Source organism: Corythoichthys intestinalis, chromosome 22, assembly GCF_030265065.1.
Source record: "Corythoichthys intestinalis isolate RoL2023-P3 chromosome 22, ASM3026506v1, whole genome shotgun sequence".
Taxonomy (NCBI): Eukaryota; Metazoa; Chordata; class Actinopteri; order Syngnathiformes; family Syngnathidae; genus Corythoichthys; species Corythoichthys intestinalis.
The window spans coordinates 27,513,426-27,532,243 of NC_080416.1; the positions used below are offsets into that span (position 1 = coordinate 27,513,426).

An 18,818-nucleotide genomic window follows, 5' to 3' on the forward strand; every position below is an offset into this window, starting at 1 on the left:
TTCCAGATTATCCTTTCATTTCATTTCCCTGCAGGAGGTCACTTCAAAGGGCAGCCCCTCCGCTAAACATCCGTTGTGACGCCGCATTGATTCGGAAGGAGTGTGAAGGACTTCTTTAGCCAGCAATACACTGATTTAATACTTGAATTAATCCTGACCGAGTCCACTGAGCAACACAATGGATGAAGGCGCAACAACGCACATACACACGCACACAAGTCCAGTTTGGCTTACTACTCAATTTCTACTTCCATTGTTGTAAAAATATAGCAAAGGGAACCTTGTCTAACGCTTTCTGACATCCATAGATCCCATCAGGATTTTGTTATCGTGTTTTCAGCAGAGGATTAAAAAAGAGGCCTGCGAGTAAATATTGTCATTATGTGAATATTTTGGGCTTGTTTAAAATCACACCCACCTTGCATGGTAGCCAGTGGATTGCTGCCCAAGAGCGCCTGGTTCATCCCTGTGCTTACTCCCAACATCGTGTTCCTAAGAAAAGTGTAGTTGGCCAAAATCACAAATTATCATCATGTAAATTCTTTGTCCTTTTGCTGTACATCCTTATAACATGCTACTACAGTGGTATGAAAAAGTATCTGAACCTTTTGGAATTTCTCACATTTCTGCTTAAAATCACCATCAGATGTGATCTGATTAGGGCTGTCAAAATTATCCCATTAACAGGCGGTAATTAATTTTTAAAAATTAATCACTTGCACATATTTGACGCAATTAACGCACATGCCCCGCTCAAACAGATTAAAATGTCAGCACAGTGCAATGCCAACTTGTCACTTGTGTTTTTTGGGAGTTTTGTCGCCCTCTGCTGGCGCTTGGGTGCGACTGATTTTATGGGCTTAAGCACCAATGAGCATTGTGTAATTATTGACATCAACAATGGCAGGCTACTAGTTTATTTTTTGATTGAAAATTTTACAAATTTTATTAAAACGAAAACATTAAGAGAGTTTTAATATAAAATTTCTATAACTTGTACAAACTACAAGTCTTTCTATCCATGGATCGCTTTAACAATGTTAATAATAATGCCATCTTGTTGATTTATTGTTGTAATAAACAAATACAGTACTTATGTACCGTATGTTAAATGTATATATCCATCTTGTGTCTGATCTTTCCATTCCAACAGTAATTTATAGAAAAATATGGCATATTTTATAGATGGTTTGAATTGCGATTAATTACAATTTTTAAGCTGTAATTAACTCAAATGAAAATTTTAATCGTTTGACAGCCCTAGATCTGATCTTTTTCAAAATCACACAGATGGAAAAACAGTGTCTTCTTTAACTACAACCACCCAAACATTTATAGGTTTTCATATTTTAAGGAGGATAGTATGCAAACAATGTCAGATGGGGGAAAAATAAGTGAACCATCACATTTAATATTTTGTGGCCCCTGCTTTTCCAAACAAAAATAGACAACATTTACAGTAACCTAAACACCTCCAGGATCCAGTCTACTGCTCCACCTTCCCCTCCATCTTTTTTACCATCTGCCTCTACGCCCACAACTATCCAGGAACTCACTGAGCTTTCTCCAATAACATCCACTCAACTTACAACCATTATGTCTGGAATGAAAACTGCCACCTGCACCCTAGATCCCATTCCCTCTGTTCTAATAAAAGACTGTCTTCCCGTCATCTCCTCACTTATTACTGATATCATTAACACCTCCCTACGCTCTGGCTCTGTCCCCAAACTTCTCAAACTGGCTGCCATCACGCCGATCATAAAGAAAACTGGTTTAGACCCCGACATCCCGACCAACTACCGGCCCATTTCAAATCTGCCTTTTCTATCAAAAATACTGGAAAGGGCAGTTGCGTCACAACTCCGAACCCACCTTACCGACAATAAGCTATTTGAACTTTTCCAATCTGGCTTCCGCTCACAACATAGCACCGAAACAGCACTTCTCAAAGTAACCAACGACATCCTCCTCTCCTCGGACTCCGGACAACTCACCATCCTCATCCTCCTGGACCTCACTGCTGCTTTTGACACAATCAACCACACCATCCTGCTCTCCCGACTAGAATCACTACATATCACTGGCACTGCACTTTCCTGGTTCCACTCCTACCTCACTGGCCGACAACAATTCATCAGCATTAACAACTGCACGTCCCCTGCTGCTTCCCTACCACAAGGTGTCCCCCAAGGTTCCGTTCTTGGCCCCCTCCTCTTCATTCTTTACATCCTCCCCCTTGGTCAGATCATCCGCAAATTTGGACTGCAATTTCACTGCTACGCCGATGACATCCAAATATACATCTCCACTAAAACCATCTCACACAGCACTAAAACTACACTCCACAACTGCTTCAGCGAAATCAAATCCTGGATGCAACTTAACTACCTTCAACTCAACAGCAACAAATCTGACATAATCATCATAGACCCTACAGCTCACATCAAAAACAGTCAATTCTCCCTTACCATCGACAACTGCACCCTCCCTATCTCAACACACTCCCGCAACTTAGGTATCATCTTCGACAATAAACTAAGATTCGATCAGCACATCAACCACATCACCAGAACCGCCTTCTTCCACCTTAAGAACATAGCCCGCCTCCGCCCCTCCCTCACCTACTCTGCTGCAGAAACCCTCATACATGCATTCGTCACCTCCAGACTCGATTATTGTAACAGCATTCTTTTCGGATCTCCAGCCAAACTCCTCAATAAACTACAATATATCCAGAACTCCGCTGCACGCCTTCTCACCCGTACCCCCTACAGGAATCACATTACCCCCGTCCTTCACAAACTGCACTGGCTTCCCATCTCACACAGGATAAATTTCAAAATCATCCTTCTCACATACAAAGCACTCAATAACTTGGCTCCTCCTTACCTCACGGACCTTCTCTGTCCCCACACCCCTTCCCGTCACCTCCGTTCATCTAATGGAAACATTCTCGCACTGCCCCCACAAATAACACACCGTACTTGGGGGGACAGAGCCTTCTCCATTGCTGCCCCCTCACTTTGGAACGCACTCCCTAAAACCATCCGCACCTGTTCTGATCTTCCCACATTCAAAAAATTGTTAAAAACTCACCTTTTTAAACTAGCTTTTAATGTGTAATTCTTTCCTCTATTGTTTTGTACTGCTCACGTTGTGTGAGTTTTATTTATTTTTTTCCCTCAACTGTAAAGCGCCTTTGAGCACCGGTAAAAGCGCTCTATAAATAAAATGTATTATTATTATTATTATTATTAATAACTTCAACCAGACGCTTCCTGTAGCTACAGATCAGTCTGGCACATCGATCAGGACTCATCTTGTTCCATTCTTCTCTAGAAAACTGCTGTAGTTCAGTCAGATTCATGGGATGTCTGCCATGAATCACTGTCTTTAGGTCATGCCACAGCATCTCAATGGGGTTTGGACTGGACTTTGACTTGGCCATTCCAGAACGTGCATTTTGTTCTTCTGAAACCATTCTGAAGTTGATTTACTTCTGTGTTTTGGATCATTGTCTTGTTGCAGCATCCATCCTCTTTTTAGCTTCAACTTTCTGACAGACGGCCTCATATTTTCCTGCAAAACATCCTGATAAACTTTTGAATTCATTCTTCCATTAATGATTACAAGTTGTCCAGGCCCTGAAGGAGCAAAACAGCCCCAAATCATGATGCTCCCTCCCCCTTGCTTCACGGTGAGGATGAGGTGTTGATGTTGGTGAGCTGTTCCATTTTTCCTCCACACATGACGTTGTGTGTTAATCCCAAACAATTCAACCTTGGTTTCATCAGTCCACAAAACATTTTTGCCAAATTTTGTGGAGTGCCTTTTTTCGAACATTAAACGAGCAACAATGTTTTTTTTTCCAGACAGTAGTGGCTTCTTCCGTGGAGTACTCCCATGAACACCATTCTTGGCCATGGTTGTACATAGAGTTGATATGTACACAGATATTGGACTGTGCCAGTGATTTCTATAAGTCCTTAGGAGACACTCAAGGGCAGTGTTTTTCAACCTTTTTTGACTCACAGCACGTTTTTACATTGGAAAAAAATCTCGCTGCACACCACAAACCAACAATGTTCCAAAATTATTTTCTGTACAGTATATTTAATTATAAAATAATTTCTCAGTATGTACACTTAATCAGTGTGAAACTTGAGCCTGTTTAGATGAACACAACGTCGATATCCTTATTCTTCAACAGCTCTCAGTCTTTCTCTGTTTTTATTTTAATTTTTTTTAGCAGTGAGGCTTGAAAAAGCTCAGAATTATCAGACAGGGGGACTTGAGCAATGTCTTTAACCACATCAGGGCCGAGCATCTCGCAGACAATGGCTTTGCAGGCAGGTAGTATTAATGTCTCAGTCACGGTGTGGGACTTTTTGGATTTAGCAACAAGGTAACTGGCTTTGAGGGCTTTCTCATTTACCTTCGTAGTTTTTATCAAAAAATTTGCCTGTTTCTCTGTGTTTTCACGAAGGCGAACAAATTAGTCCATCGAGTATTTTTGGAGTGACGGATGTTTCGTTTGGAGATGACGTTTAGGAAAGCTGCTCATGTCGCGTTCAAGAACTGCTCGGATTTCTAGCCGTCAGCCATTTTGCTCTCCTTAACAATGTGTAGGAATAAAACACGGGGAGGATTGACGCTCGTCACATATGGATGAAATAGAAAGGACACTTTCGAGTATATCGACATATGACGGGTCTAACCAAATAATGTACAGTAGACGTGCTGGGGTCCACATTGTCGCGGACAAGGTCGTTGATGGCTAGAAATCCGAGCAGTTTTTGAACGCGACACGAGAAATATTGCGCTCATCTGCACACGACCGAGAACTTTCTACCTACTCCTTTCTACCTTACTACTGCAACTCCACCCGATGACGTAAAAAAACATTGTAATAGCCCCGAATGGGGAAATAGAAAGGAGAGGAGTCGGTGACGACTTTCCCACTTTATTGTGGCAACAATGGAAAATACTAAACAAAATAACAGCGGCATCCGCAATATGCGACCGCTAACTCGAGAGGAGTCTGGCTGCAGCCTGCCCCTCTCTCTGGCTTGGCTAACTCCGATCTCACGGCTCACGCCGTTCTCCCTCTCTCCTTGCTTGCTTCCCGCTACGTCGCCACTCTGCAGTCTGATGGCCCCTTCAAGGGCCTGCTATATATATATATATATATATAAAGTGCGACATTAGATAATTTCTCGCAGCACACCTGACGATCTCTCATGGCACACCAGTTGAAAAACACTACTCTAGGGTTCTTTTATACCTCCCTGAGTATTCTGCGCTGAACTCTTGGCATCATCTTTGGTGGACGGCCACTCCTTGGGAGAGAAGCAACAGTGCCAAACTCTCTCCATTTGTCGACAACTTCTCTGACTGTCAATTGATCAACATCCAGACTTTTAGAGATGGCTTTGTATCCTTTCCCAGCTTTATACAAATCAAAAATCCTTGATCGCAGGTCTTCAAACAGCTCTTTTGACCGAGCCATGATGCACATCAGACAATGCTTCTCATCAAGACAATTCTTACCCTGTGTGTGTTTTATAATGGCAAGGCAGCTTAAACCACTCATCAGTGATTGGGCACAAACCTGACTTAAATTGTTTGGTAAAAATTGGTTTCGATTGCTGTTTAAATCTCCTTAGGCAGAGGGTTCACATACTTATTTTCCCCCTTCTGTCATTGTTTGCATGTTATCCTCGATAAAATATGAAAACCTATAACTGAGTGATTTTAGTTAAAGCAGACACTGTTTTTACATCTGTGTGATTTTGACAAAGATCAGATCACGTTTGATGGTGATTTTATGCAGAAATGTGAGAAATTCCAAAAGCTTCAGATACTTTTTCATACTACTGTACCACAAGCCTGTCATTAGAGAGTAGTGGACTCACCCAGTGTTGTGCCCGTGAGGCCCCAGAGCAGAAGGGGCGGGGCTGGCTGTGCTATGAGGGGGCGGAGTCAAAGAAGAGGATGTGGACGGTGACAAAGTGGCAACTAGAAGATGGATTAAAAAAAGGACAATTAAAATGACATGCAGATATTTAACACAAGGAACGTTTTGTTTTAAGGAAATAAACATTAACATTGTCGGTTGCAAGGATTAGAAATGTCCCTGTTGAGAACAATTTAAAAAAATACAGGTACACTTGTCATTTGTGCATTTTAGGCATGAGACACTGACTGACTGTACTTCAGCTATCCAGGAAATAGACATAGGTTCATGAAAATAGGCATGTATTCTTAGCCTCTAGGAATTTAACACCTAAATTTTTGTGCTGCTGGGTTCCAGGAAATAGACATGTCCCCATGTGTTATGGAATACAAGGGAAAAATACACATTTACATTTGTCATGAGTGCAATTTAGGAATAAGACACTCAGTGCGGGTATTCATAAAATAGACACGGACATACAATAGTTGGACTCTAGGAAATAGACATGGACAGAGTCGGGTTTCAAGAAAAAGACATGTATTCTTAGTCTCTAGGTCAGTGTTGCTTTTGGCAGCCCTTTTAATTTTCGTCTTAATCTTAGTCTTTTGGACAAAAATATTAGTTTTAATCATTTCAAAATGTGTTTGTCTTCGTCTAGTTTCAGTCAACAATTACTCAAAATGTTTTGGTCTGTAAATTTTAGAAGTTTTTGTCAATGAATAAATACATGAAAGGTTTCCATCAATTTTGAATGAACATTGACAGACATATTTGTTGAGTCTAATTAATTGATTAAACTCACCTGGACGCCACAAATGGTATGTAAAGTTTTCGAAGAGTTTAAGACGACACTCAACGCACTAAATGCTAACGCAACTGTGAACGCTATGCTAACGCTACAAGTTACATTTGAGCCCCATTCAGATACACCGAAACACCATTTAAATCCCAGGATTTAAACGGGCAGGCCTTGTCTGTGAAAGCAATTTCCCGGGTTGACTGGCACGGAGATTACGCGGACATTTATAGGTGGCGTCCTAGTACAATGTCCAGGACTTTCCCGGGATGGGGTGCATGTGAAAGCAGGCGTTAAATTCCCGGATCACAGCACGATGGCTGATGACGTAAATATCATGGCGGGCCGATCATCACTTCCTCCTTCTTCGCAGTAAGACTAAAAGCGGTAAACTTTGCAATTATCAACATAGCAAGCTGGAAATAGCTAAATTAAACTGAAAACATAACGAAATTAAATTGCTACTGGATCGTAAAGCCGAGGAAGAGAATCCATCGTCCATCTTTGGAAATGTGTGGTTTATTTTGTTGCCGATGTCAGTGTCCGCAACTGCGGAAACAAGCTTGTACCCCAAAGCAAAAAACAGCAGAGGGATGCGTTCAAGGATTTTTTAAATACAAAAAAAAATACACGCGATCATGGAAAAGGGTGAAGAACACAATGGGTCCGTGACAGTAGGTCGACGAGGATCAATCATACTAACCTAAGCGGTAGGGAGAGCGCCGCTAAGACAACAAAACAAATACACTAAAATACCAGCACAACATAGGGGATTTCAAAACAGGGGTGGCAAACGAACAAGCTAGCAAATGCACGAAATTCGAGAGTACAAGGTGTCGAATGGCGCCCAGCAAGTTGATATCTTAATTGGCACCCTTTTCTTGAATCACCGAGGCTTAAATGCAGTCTTGATGAGCTTTAAGTGCCTGTGACACGAAAAAGAATGTGTATTTCATAATACACGCGGTATTTTATGCTCCTGAATGAAATGGACCACTTGCATGTGTGTGGAAGCGATCGCTATATTTATTTCGTTTTTTGAATCCCGCGCCATGAAAATGAGTCACTTCCGGCAACAGTCTCTAGTTGACAAGGAGGGTGCTGTGACGTGTACGGAGTCCTCTTCACAATATAGCCGTACTGTTGTATGAGAAGAACTAAGGATTCAGCTGATTTTGCGGATTAATACGTTTATTTTTCACATCATGCCAGCCAAACGGCTCCAGAAAAATCTTGCTGTACGAGGGAGATGCGTGTGCGCCTTTTTGGGGTTTCAAAAGGTTCCCATTCACCGGTGGATATTGGCCAAAACAAGCCCGACTACTGTGGGACCATGGGACTTACGAGGAAGCGAGTAAACATCTTGTTTTGTATTATGTCAAATACTGGGATCATTTTAATATGTAGGTGGCTTGCATTTTATGGCTGACATGCTCCTTGTCCCCTCGGTCGATGACCGGCTGCTTGTTGCACATCCCCTCGCCGGGAGAGCACTGTACTTGGCTTACTGCCCTCTTTATGTGCCCGGTGTTCTGTCAGATTTTCCGACCGATCAGAAATTGCAACTTTGCGTTAAAAATAGCTGCGAATACAGCGATTACAAAGTAAATTTTGTTTAAATAAAGGACTACTTATGTTTGATCATGGATGGTCTTGTAAAAAGCTCTCCCCATACGCATTAGCTGCACAACAACTGCAGCCGCCCTCCTCCGCTGGGTCTCGCTCTTTATGACTTCGCCGTTTAGTAAAGCATTATTTTGCCATATTCGTGTTGACCATTTGGCAGCAACACACTCCTCCGACATCAGCTGGTTTGTTCAGCGGTCATTGTCCAGCTGCTTCCCCGGCGAGCTCTCCCTTAGTAGCAGGGGAACGAGCTGTAAATTGGTCTCCGCCGGGCAGGTTGGCGATCGGCGAAGACAATCGACAACCCAGTCGTCATGTGAAATAATCCGGGCTAGTTATGTGTGATTTTCCGCTTCGAAGACTTTGAAACATCACTCGGCTCGGGTTAGCATGTCGGCTAGCTGTCACGCCTCTTGGTTTGTTTACATTCTCCGAAGCCAGGGAAGGGAAATGACATAAACCCGATATAGGTGGCATAAAATATCGTTCGGGAGGTGTGACAGTAAAGGTGAAGTCGACAGTTTTGACCATTATGGAGTAATTTTGCCATGGCGTCCTGAATAAATGCATTTTTATTATTTCATATTCCATTTAGCTAAAGACTGTTATTTGTCATGACCATGCCATTTATTTAGCAATTGGGGAAAAATACTTGGATAAAAAGAATATCCTGTGAAAACATCGAAGTAGCGAGACAGAATCAATGACATTTTGCAGCTCTCTTCGTCGCGTTTTCCTCGTTGTGAATAATTCCCCCTCGACGGGCTGACTGGTCCTTCTCAAGCCATTTATTTAGCTATTGGGGAAAATACTTGGATAAAAAGAATATCCTGTAAAAATATTGGAGTACAGAGACTGAAACAATGACATTTTGCGGCTCTCTTCGTCGCGTTTTCCTCAATGGGGTGCATACGAAATTAGATGAAATTGTGACTCCGCTGACGTCATCCACCTGTTGGGGACGCTAGAGCCCTATAATGGTAGGCGTGGCTAACCGGCAGATTAAAAGACTAATTTCTCGTCATCTGCGCTTTGCTAAATTGTTGTATATAGTCGAGTCGTCTCAAAATATGATTCTAATTCACATAATAATGCTATTTAAGACTTTTTTTCTCCTGTCGTATGCTCTTTCAAGGCTAAAGCAACATGGCATATCTGGCCAAGATAAGAAAACAAAACTTAGTAGCACTTGAAATTAAAGATGTTCGGGTCCGATCACGTCATTTTCAAAGTATCGGAGTCGGCAAAAAAATATCGGACATGCCTTTTTTAATATATATATATATTTAATTAAATCGTTTTCTAATTGTATTTAACGTTACAGACGAAATGTCTAACACTCATCCTGAGTCTTAAGTTTTGGCTTAAAGTAGGGCTGTCAAATTTGTCGCGTCAATGGCGGTAATAACATTAAAATATTTAACGCAATTAACGCATGCGCTGCACCATCACTTACGCATTGTCGCGTTCAATCTATAATGGCACTGTATTATGAATACATAGAGCTAAATGGCAATGTAAAATAAGTAGAGAGAATTTTGGCAGCCTTAGAAGCCTTTTTTAAATTGGTTAAAGCCTTGCAATCCCTCTCTCAACGATTAGAAATATCGTGGGAAGCAATGTGGGGAAGATAGTAGTTGATCTTTTTCTTAACACCATATTTTATTTCCCAACGATGAGAAGATATATCAATTGGTACCATTACGCGCAGTCATGGTTGCACTTTCCATCATGCATTTGGGCAGAAGTTAAATGGCTGCAGTATCATTTACTGACAGCTCATAAAATCCACTAGATGGCAATATTTAGTCACAATATACAAAGTCACATTATTCTTTAAGAATTACAAGTCTTTCTATCCGTGGATCCCTCTAACAGAAAGAATGTTAATAATGTAAATGCCATCTTGAGGATTTATTGTCATAATAAACAAATACAGTACTTATGTACTCTATGTTGAATGTATGTAGTCGTCCGAGTTTGATTCATTTTTTTCTTAATGCATTGCCAAAATGTATATGATCAGGACAAATTATCGGGAATGATTGGAATTGAATCGGGAGCAAAAAAAAAAACCAATCGGATCGGGAAATATCGGGATCGGCAGATACTCAAACTAAAACGATCGGATCGGGAGCAAAAAAACATGATCGGAACAACCCTACTTGAAATGTGTTTCACAAAAGGCAAGTCTGTTGCCTGGAGAGGACATCAGTGAGTGAGCGTGTGTGTGTGGGGCGGGAAAGCCGCACGTTGCATGAGTGACATGACGAAACACAGCAACGATGCGTGCTAACTACACATACGATTAAAAAATGTCACACATTGTGAACTTATGATGGAAACTATGGCAAATTTTCATCTCGTCAGACGAAAAGTGGCATTTGTCTTGTTACGTTTTAGTCCGTAGAGACACGTTTTTAACTTGTCATCGTCACGTCATCATCATGGGAAAAAAAATGTTGACAAAATATTTCCGTTATCATCATCGTTGATGAAAACAACACTGTTCTAGGCAATTAAAACTGATTTTTTTTGGTGTCTTTAGTTCCAGGAAATAGACATTATTGTGTTGCTGGTCAACAACGTATTGCAATGCTAGGAGGTTGAAAAATTTTGTTGGCCTCCAGGAAATGGACATGTTGTTTTGCGTTGCGTCTAATAAAGTGTGGTGTTTTGGCAGACCATCATCTGCTGGGTGATTACTGAAAACAGGCGACATGTCACACAGTGGAAATGACCAAAGTGTCTTATGTGTCACTCAACACAATCAATGTTGACTCACGCTCAGAGAAGTCATTGGTCTGCTCAGCGTTTCATCAAGTCACACAAAGACGCAATCACATTTTTCATCTCGCGGACGGGCTCCCGTGGGCCGACCTTTAATAATAGCGCACAAATGTGAATTACCTCTCACTACAGGTGGGGGATTTGAGTCATGTGACTTGAGTCAAGTTGCCTGTTTTAGCATTTGGGATGTGTCAAAAATGAATCCGAGACTAAACTTGACCTTTGAGACCTCACCTGTTGTGCTGAGGCTGCTGCTGCCCTGAGACACACCTGGACTGGATATCTGCAGACAAGAGTAAGGCTGAAAAATAGGACTGATGCTGGTCAAGGTGAAGGGGCTGGAAAGCGGGGCGTACCATGTGCGGGCTGTAGCAGGGGGCTTTGTGCGTGACGGCAGGTGAGGTCTGGCCGGGAAGCGGCGGCGTGCTGCTGCTGCTAGGGTTGATGCGCTTCTCCTTCTGCCGCCGATTGCAGAACCATACGCGGATCACTTCCTTCTCCATGTTGAGCTGCTCCGCCATCAGCAGGATCTCCTCCGAGGTAGGCTTCTGGTTCTGAGGCACATTCAGAATTGAAGTGAGGCGAGAAGACAGGCCGCTAGATGTGACGTCACGTTGTTCCTTTACCGCGCTAAAATTGCGTTCGAGAGCGACGCGCACGTTGGTCTCGATGCTGGTGCGCTTCTTACGGCGTCGGCCCGCCAGACCCTCAAGGCCCAGCAAGGGGGAGGAGATGGAAGAGGGACTGGGTAGCATGCTGTCTACTGCCATGGTCTCTGTACAATATGTACCAAAAATGAACACATCAGTGACATTCAACTCGCGATTTAGCATTACTCATCTGTCACTTATGAGATTTAAATTTGGTAGTAACAGTCAACTGACTGTTGGAATTGTTGTGCATACAGTTAACATTTATACTTTCCTTATAGTTAGGTACCAGGTAGGATAACGTCTGTCTAGTTAGCCTTTCCTTTGTTCTGGGCCATGTGGCCCCCATGTGATCTCCTCAATGTCCCATGATGCCTTCCTGACCCCTCCCATCCTATTGTTTTCCCCTGAATAAATAAGGTTGCTTCACAGCAGCTCGGGGACAGCAGCAACCAACCTCCACAAAAGCTACATCGACTTCCTGCGTGTTCTTTTTAGCCAAGCTAGGTGTACATAAACCTAGCTTCAACTCTAACACTGACTTTTTTTTGTGCATCCGCTTATGACAGATGTCTTCCAAATTTCATACTTCATTTCAGACTTACTTGTCAAAACACAAGTTGTCAGCATAGGCGGAGTTTGACTTTTGTGGCGGCGGCGGGGGGAGGCAAAAATGTTGATGACCCCGAAACGTAGTGTCAGAAACAAAATCAACTTACAGGATGAATGCTCGGAGAGTACAGTGGTATGAAAAAGTATCTGAACCTTTTGGAATTTCTCACATTTCTGCATAAAATCACCATCCAATGTGATATGATCTTTGTCAAAATCATACAGATGAAAATAAAGTGTCTTCTTTAACTAAAATCACCCAAGCAATGATTGGTTTTCATATTTTAATGAGGATAATATGCAAACAATGACAGAAGGGGGGAAAAATAAGTGAACCATCACAATGAATATTTTGTGGCCCCCCCTTTGGCAGCAATAACGTCAACCGAAAGCTTCCTGTAGCTGCAGAGCAGTCTGGCACTAATCTTGGCCCATTCTTCTCAACAAAACTGCTGTATTTCAGTCAAATTCTGGTGATGTCTTGCATGAATCACTTGCCACGTTTACATGGAGCCAAATATTCCAATTACAATCGGAATATTTGTTCAAACCGAATAAATGTGTTCCATATAAACACCTCATTCGGAATGAACAGGCCCAAACCGAATGGAATTTCATTCCTATTCACAGGGGTGGAATATTCCTTTTCCCAAACCGATTAGAAGTAAAATTATATCATGTAAACAGGGAAGAGGAATGGTGTCTGGTTGCGTTCTTTCTGCACATGCTCCGTACTGACGTGGTGACATCACTTGGTGACGTAAGTAACGTCACATGCAACATGGCTTCCAAGCACACGCACAGCGCACCCACACAACTTTTTAAATGAACGGCGTGTCATTCTGAAGTTTTGTTTCCACTCGAAAAGTTAGAACAGCAGCTGATCTGACGATCGATCTCCATGTTTTGCAACGTGACGCTTTGTTTTGATTATATGCGAATGTCAGACGGCAGTTGTCAAACGTCCTTTCGGAATAAAGGCAGACACATGTAAACGCTGGATCGGAATAGATGAAGTGACATGTAAACAGCTGATGTGAAATTTCCATTCGGAATGATTTGAATCGGTATGAATAAAAGTCAGCATGTAAACGTGGCTACTGTCTTTAGGTCATGCCCCAGAATCTCAATGGGGTTCAAGTCTGGACTTTGACTTGGCCACTTCTGAAACCATTCTGAAGGTGATTTACTTCGGTGTTTTGGATCATTGTCTTGTTGCAGCATCCATCCTCTTTTTAGCTTCAACGGTCTGACATACGACCTCAGGTTTTCCTGAAAAACATCCTGATAAACTTTTGAATGAAAAACTTTTGAAGTCATTTTTCCATTAATGATTGCAAGGGATCCAGGCTTTGAGACAGCAAACATCCCCAAATCATTATGCTTCCTCCACCATGCTTCACAGTGGGGATGAGGAGTTGATGTTGGTGAGCTGTTCCATTTTTACTCCACAGATTGTGTGTAACCCACAAACAATTAAACTCTGATTTCATCAGTCAACAAAATATTTTGCCTAAACTTCTGTGGAGTGTCCAAGTGCCTTTTTGCGAACATGAAACAAGCAAAACAATGTTTTTTTTTTTAGACAGTAATGGCTTCCTCCATGGAGTCCTCCCATGAACACCATTCTTGGCCATTGTTTTACATATAGACAGAGATATTGGACTGTGCCAGTGATTTCTGTAAGTCTTTAGCAGACACTTTGCGGTTCTTTTTTTTATCTCTCTGAGTATTCTGCGCTGAACTCTTGGCGTCATCTTTGGTGGACGGCCACTCCTTGGGAGAGAAGCAACTGTGCCAAACTCTCTCCATTTGTAGACAACTTCTATGACTGTCGATTGATGAACATCCAGACTTTTAGAGATGGTTTCCCAGCTTTATACAAATCAACAATCCTTGATCGCAGGTCTTCAGAAATCTCTTCTGACTGAGCCATGATGCACATCAGAGAAGGCTTCTCATCAAGACAATTCTTACCCGGTGTGTTTTATAGTGGGCAGGGCAGCTTTAAACCACTGGTCAGTGATTGGGCACACACCTGACTTAAAATGTTTTGTAAAAAGTCTCCTTGGGCAGAGGATTCACTTACTTATTTTTCCCCCTTCTGTCATTGTTTGCATGTTATCCCAATTTAAATATGAAAACCTATAAATGTTTAGGTGGTTTTAGTTAAAGCGGACGCTGTATTTTCATCTGTGTGATTTTGACAAAGATCAGATCACATTTGATGGGTATTTTATGCAGAAATGTGAGAAATGCCCCCGGCCCCAGCTTAATCTCCCCATATGGTTGTCAGTTTTAGTCTGCACCAGGGATGTCCTGATCACATATTTTTGCACACGAGTCCGAGTCATCTGATTTTGAGAATCTGCTGATAAAGAGTCCCACTCAAATACCGAAAAAAAAGCATGGCAACACGGTAGCAAGGTAGAACTATTTTACTCGATTCCGATCCTCTGAAAAATGGCGATACAGGCCCTATTTCTGATCATGTGACCAGATCGGGATTATACCTAGTCTGCACTGTGCTCAAGACCTGAATAGAAAAGTGAAAATGCTCACCTGCGTCCCCAAGCCACTTCTCCAGCAGAGGCTTGAGCTTGCACATGTTCTTAAAGCTCAAGTTGAGGGCTTCAAAGCGTGAGATGGTGGTCTGGCTAAAGTCGTTGCCGTAGAGCTTGCCCATGGCGACGCCCACGTCGCCCTAGTCATCAAAAACAAACAATCCACGGGTCAGAATATAACACTCACGCAAACAAAAATGCAAAAAAGCTCAGATTTAGGGAGTAGTTTCATAATTTGAAAATTCTGTTAGTAACGACGCGTTTTCCATGTAAATGCCCTAATCCTTTCCAAGCCCCTTAAAATTCAGATATAAATCTTTCATAAAGCACAAGAATGCATGTAACAAATACATTTTACAATTAGATTATTGCAGCACCAAATCACGCAATCAGCTCTTCTGGACAGTCCAGAACAAATGGCGGGACATCTTGTCTTGCCACAAGGAACATTTGATAATGAGGAACTCGCGACTGAGAAGGTGACACCCAGCACTCACGTGGCACTGAGGTGGCAAAATCTTCTCTTTCGTTTCACTGACAACAGTAATGCCCGTAACTAGGAGTGGGAACTAGGGGTGCAACGGTTCAGTTAGCCCACGGTTCGGTTTGAACCTTGGTTTTGGGATCACGCTTTCGGTTTGGTTTCGGTTTGCGTTTTGCTTTTTTTAAACTGCCTTTATTTTAATTTTAAAAAACGAAATAAACACTTGAAATGTAAACATTTTCGACTGTTACAATGCCTCTTAGCTCTTTGGCTAGTGTAGTGACTGACTACTGAAATACACACACAGTAGTAAAAAAGTTACTTGGCAAAGTAAATGGTGATACCTTTACATTTAAAAAAAAACAAAAACAAAAACAAAAAAAAAACATAGTAACCTTTGCTGTTTGGAGGTCATTTGATGTTGTGAATCAACCGTTAAAGTTGATAAAATTGCTCCCGTTTTTGCATTAGCTCCCTTCTACTTTCGACGTGAACATTTTAAAACGGTTTCATCCTTTAAAGATAGACTCAAGTCAAGATTTTGCCGATTTAGGAGTATTTTAGATAAAAAGTTGCTTAGGTTCGCTCGTAAGGTTTACTCCAACAGAGCCTTTCTGAGAAGTTTACTGCTCTAAAATGGCGGCTGTTTACTAACGCTACCGAGTCTGTCAGTTCGCATGTAGTTCTATATGCATGAGATATCTAGGCGTAGAATGTATGTTGTCGGCTAAGTCAGGTAATATTGGAGCCACCTAGCCTCGCATCGCGTTTGCTACAGCATCTCAACAAACACTCTTCCCTCTCCGAGTCTCTGACTTTTCTCGCGTCATTCAAGCAACGCATTGTCTCGTTGCAGAAACGGTGACCAAATCCGAACGGATTAAAAAAAAATGCACGAAAAACGTGCAGATTTTGAACGTAATGTACGGCGTACAGTAGCGGTCTCAAACCGACTCCACAAAGGGCCGCAGTGGGTCCTGGTTTTTGTTCCAACAGATCCAGCACAAACAGTTCAACCAATGAGGTTTCTACTAACATAAGCAGCACCTGATTGCAATCAACTGATTACACTTGTAAGAAACCAGATTGGTGAAAAGGTATTTGTCTCGTTTGGTTGGAATGAAATCCAGTACCCCCTGCGGCCCTTTGAGGACCGGTTTGAGACCACTGGCGTACACATTAAAAAATGAGTGCTCACTTGTACAAATTACGACGAGACCATACAATTTGACAGGTATGAATTATAGTGGACCGTCACAGTTAGGTAGTAGCACTCTGTAGCACGGGACGTCCAACTTCCAACTATCAGTGGTCAGGGCGAAACTATGTGCTTTAGCGAAATCATCTTTGATGGCTTTGCGTGCCATTTCATAAATGTCGGGGATTACGTTGTTGGAGAAATATGTCCGCGAGGGAACAATGTAACGCGGGTCAAGCGTTGCAAATAAATTAATGAAGCCCGCCGTGTGTTTTCACTGGTGTCATCTTCGGGGTTGTCCTCCCCTGAGAAAGTGATATCTGTGGGTGATGCTGGCTGAGGTGCTGGAGTCATGTTATAAAAGTGTTGCCATTAGCATGAGGAACAAGCGCTGAGCAATGCTTGCAATTTTTTTTTTTCAATATTTTCTCTCCCTCCGCATTGTAATCCACGGGGAAACCAAAATGTTGCCACACCGCAGATTTGAAAGAAGCCGGTGCTTCCTCAAATTCGGTCACTCCACTCCTCCGCTCGCCATAGCTATTTGTTTTCTTTCTTGTTTCACTTTCACTTCGCTCGTAAGCGAGAGCGGGCTTTACTCGGCTTCTATTACACAGGTGCTTGACAGCGATCCGACATTTACTTGCGGGGCGGGAATTTCTCCACAGCGGTGCTTCACGTCACACACAGGCACACAGAGCTCGATCAATTCATTCCATAAGCGTTCGGAATACATTAATTGCAAAACCGAAAAGGCGCGGTTCATAAAGGCGTATTGAACCGTGCAGGGCGAACCAAACGGTTCGGCTTTGAACCGCAAACCGTTGCACCGCTAGTGGGAACCTCTTGGTACCTCACAATACGATACGGTTTGCGATACAAAGCTCACGATAACGATGATCTGACAATATGGCGATACAACGATTATCGATACATTGGTCAGGAAATCATTCTAGGATATTTTACAAACAACTAAAAAACAGAAACACAAGCTTCTGCTGTGAATTGGAATGAGGTTATCACTAGTAGACGTACAATCCGTTTGAAGTGGGACAAGTATGGCCATCAGTGGTAGCCAATGCCAGGCAATGAGGTAATTTTGGGCCATTTAAGGTCATTTACCTGTTCATTTTCAGTTACTTCCTGTTGATTTGTGGGTATTTTATGGGTCACTTCCTGTTTATTTTGAGTTACAGGACCTGTGAAACACCCAAATGAATAGGCAGTGACTCAAACTCAACAGGAAATGACCTGTAAATGCCCTGTAAATGAACCGCAAGTGACCTGTAAATGCCCTGAAAATCGGACAGAATGGCTGTGAAAGCTCTGGTTTCGAATGAACGGACATTCCCAGTCTAAATCGATTGGGCGTCGTGCACCGTCAATGCAGCCTTCGAGGTAACTGAGAAACTATTATGGTGGAAGATTTTGGTAGCAACTTGTTAGTTCCTTTTTATATTTTTTTTAGACATTTACATTTTTTAAAAAACGATATCTCGATTCTTGGCAGGAGCATATCGATAACCTTTTGGGATACAAAGTAGCACGATATATCACCATTTCGATATTTTGTCACACCCCTACCCGTAACCCTCCTGCCTAATTCACACAGAGAGTAATCCTAAACTAGACCAGAACACAACCTTCTTCCAGACCACAGCCCACCTCACCAGAGCCTTTAACTCATTTGCTCCCAAAAATGTATAAATAAGTTATATTTTTAATTGTTTCAGTGTCCCAAACACGCATAAATACATCTTTTACATTTTTTTTTCACAAGAGAGATCTCTAGGTTCTGATTTAATTTAGCTCCAAAGCACAATGCTGAAAATTCATTTTAAAGCAATAAAACTGGCCACTGGAGGGCAGTAGCTCATTTGGTAAGACCCGCAACCCGATTCAACGGAACGAACGGTTGGGCCGCACGGCCGGGGCACCGGCGGACGACAACCGAATGGACGTCCAGGATGCCAGGCGGCAGACAACCGAGCAGAACAACTGGGACCACCAGTGCAGCGGACGATGCCGCTGAGTCCGTGCTGCTCGCCGAGCAGAGCTCGAGTCGCCGTTTTCGGCCGCTCGCGTCCCCCGCACCCTCCAGTGTCCCGTGACTCAGCCGGAAATGCGCACTGCCAAACC

At 42.4% G+C, this 18,818-nt stretch overlaps 1 protein-coding gene across 2 annotated transcripts in view; it reads right to left on the reverse strand.

The window, feature by feature from the left end:
- Positions 1 to 18,818, reverse strand: part of LOC130910728 (POU domain, class 2, transcription factor 1-like) — a 257,235-nt gene that overhangs the window by 3,309 nt on the left and 235,108 nt on the right. For both annotated transcript variants that reach the window (XM_057828254.1, XM_057828253.1), the window contains 6 exons: positions 14,996 to 15,137; positions 11,798 to 11,946; positions 11,528 to 11,725; positions 11,406 to 11,454; positions 5,919 to 6,021; positions 419 to 492 (listed from right to left, as the gene is read on the reverse strand). In XM_057828254.1, coding sequence (XP_057684237.1) covers positions 419 to 492; positions 5,919 to 6,021; positions 11,406 to 11,454; positions 11,528 to 11,725; positions 11,798 to 11,946; positions 14,996 to 15,137 — 715 coding nt within the window. The remainder of the gene's footprint in view (positions 1 to 418; positions 493 to 5,918; positions 6,022 to 11,405; positions 11,455 to 11,527; positions 11,726 to 11,797; positions 11,947 to 14,995; positions 15,138 to 18,818) is intronic.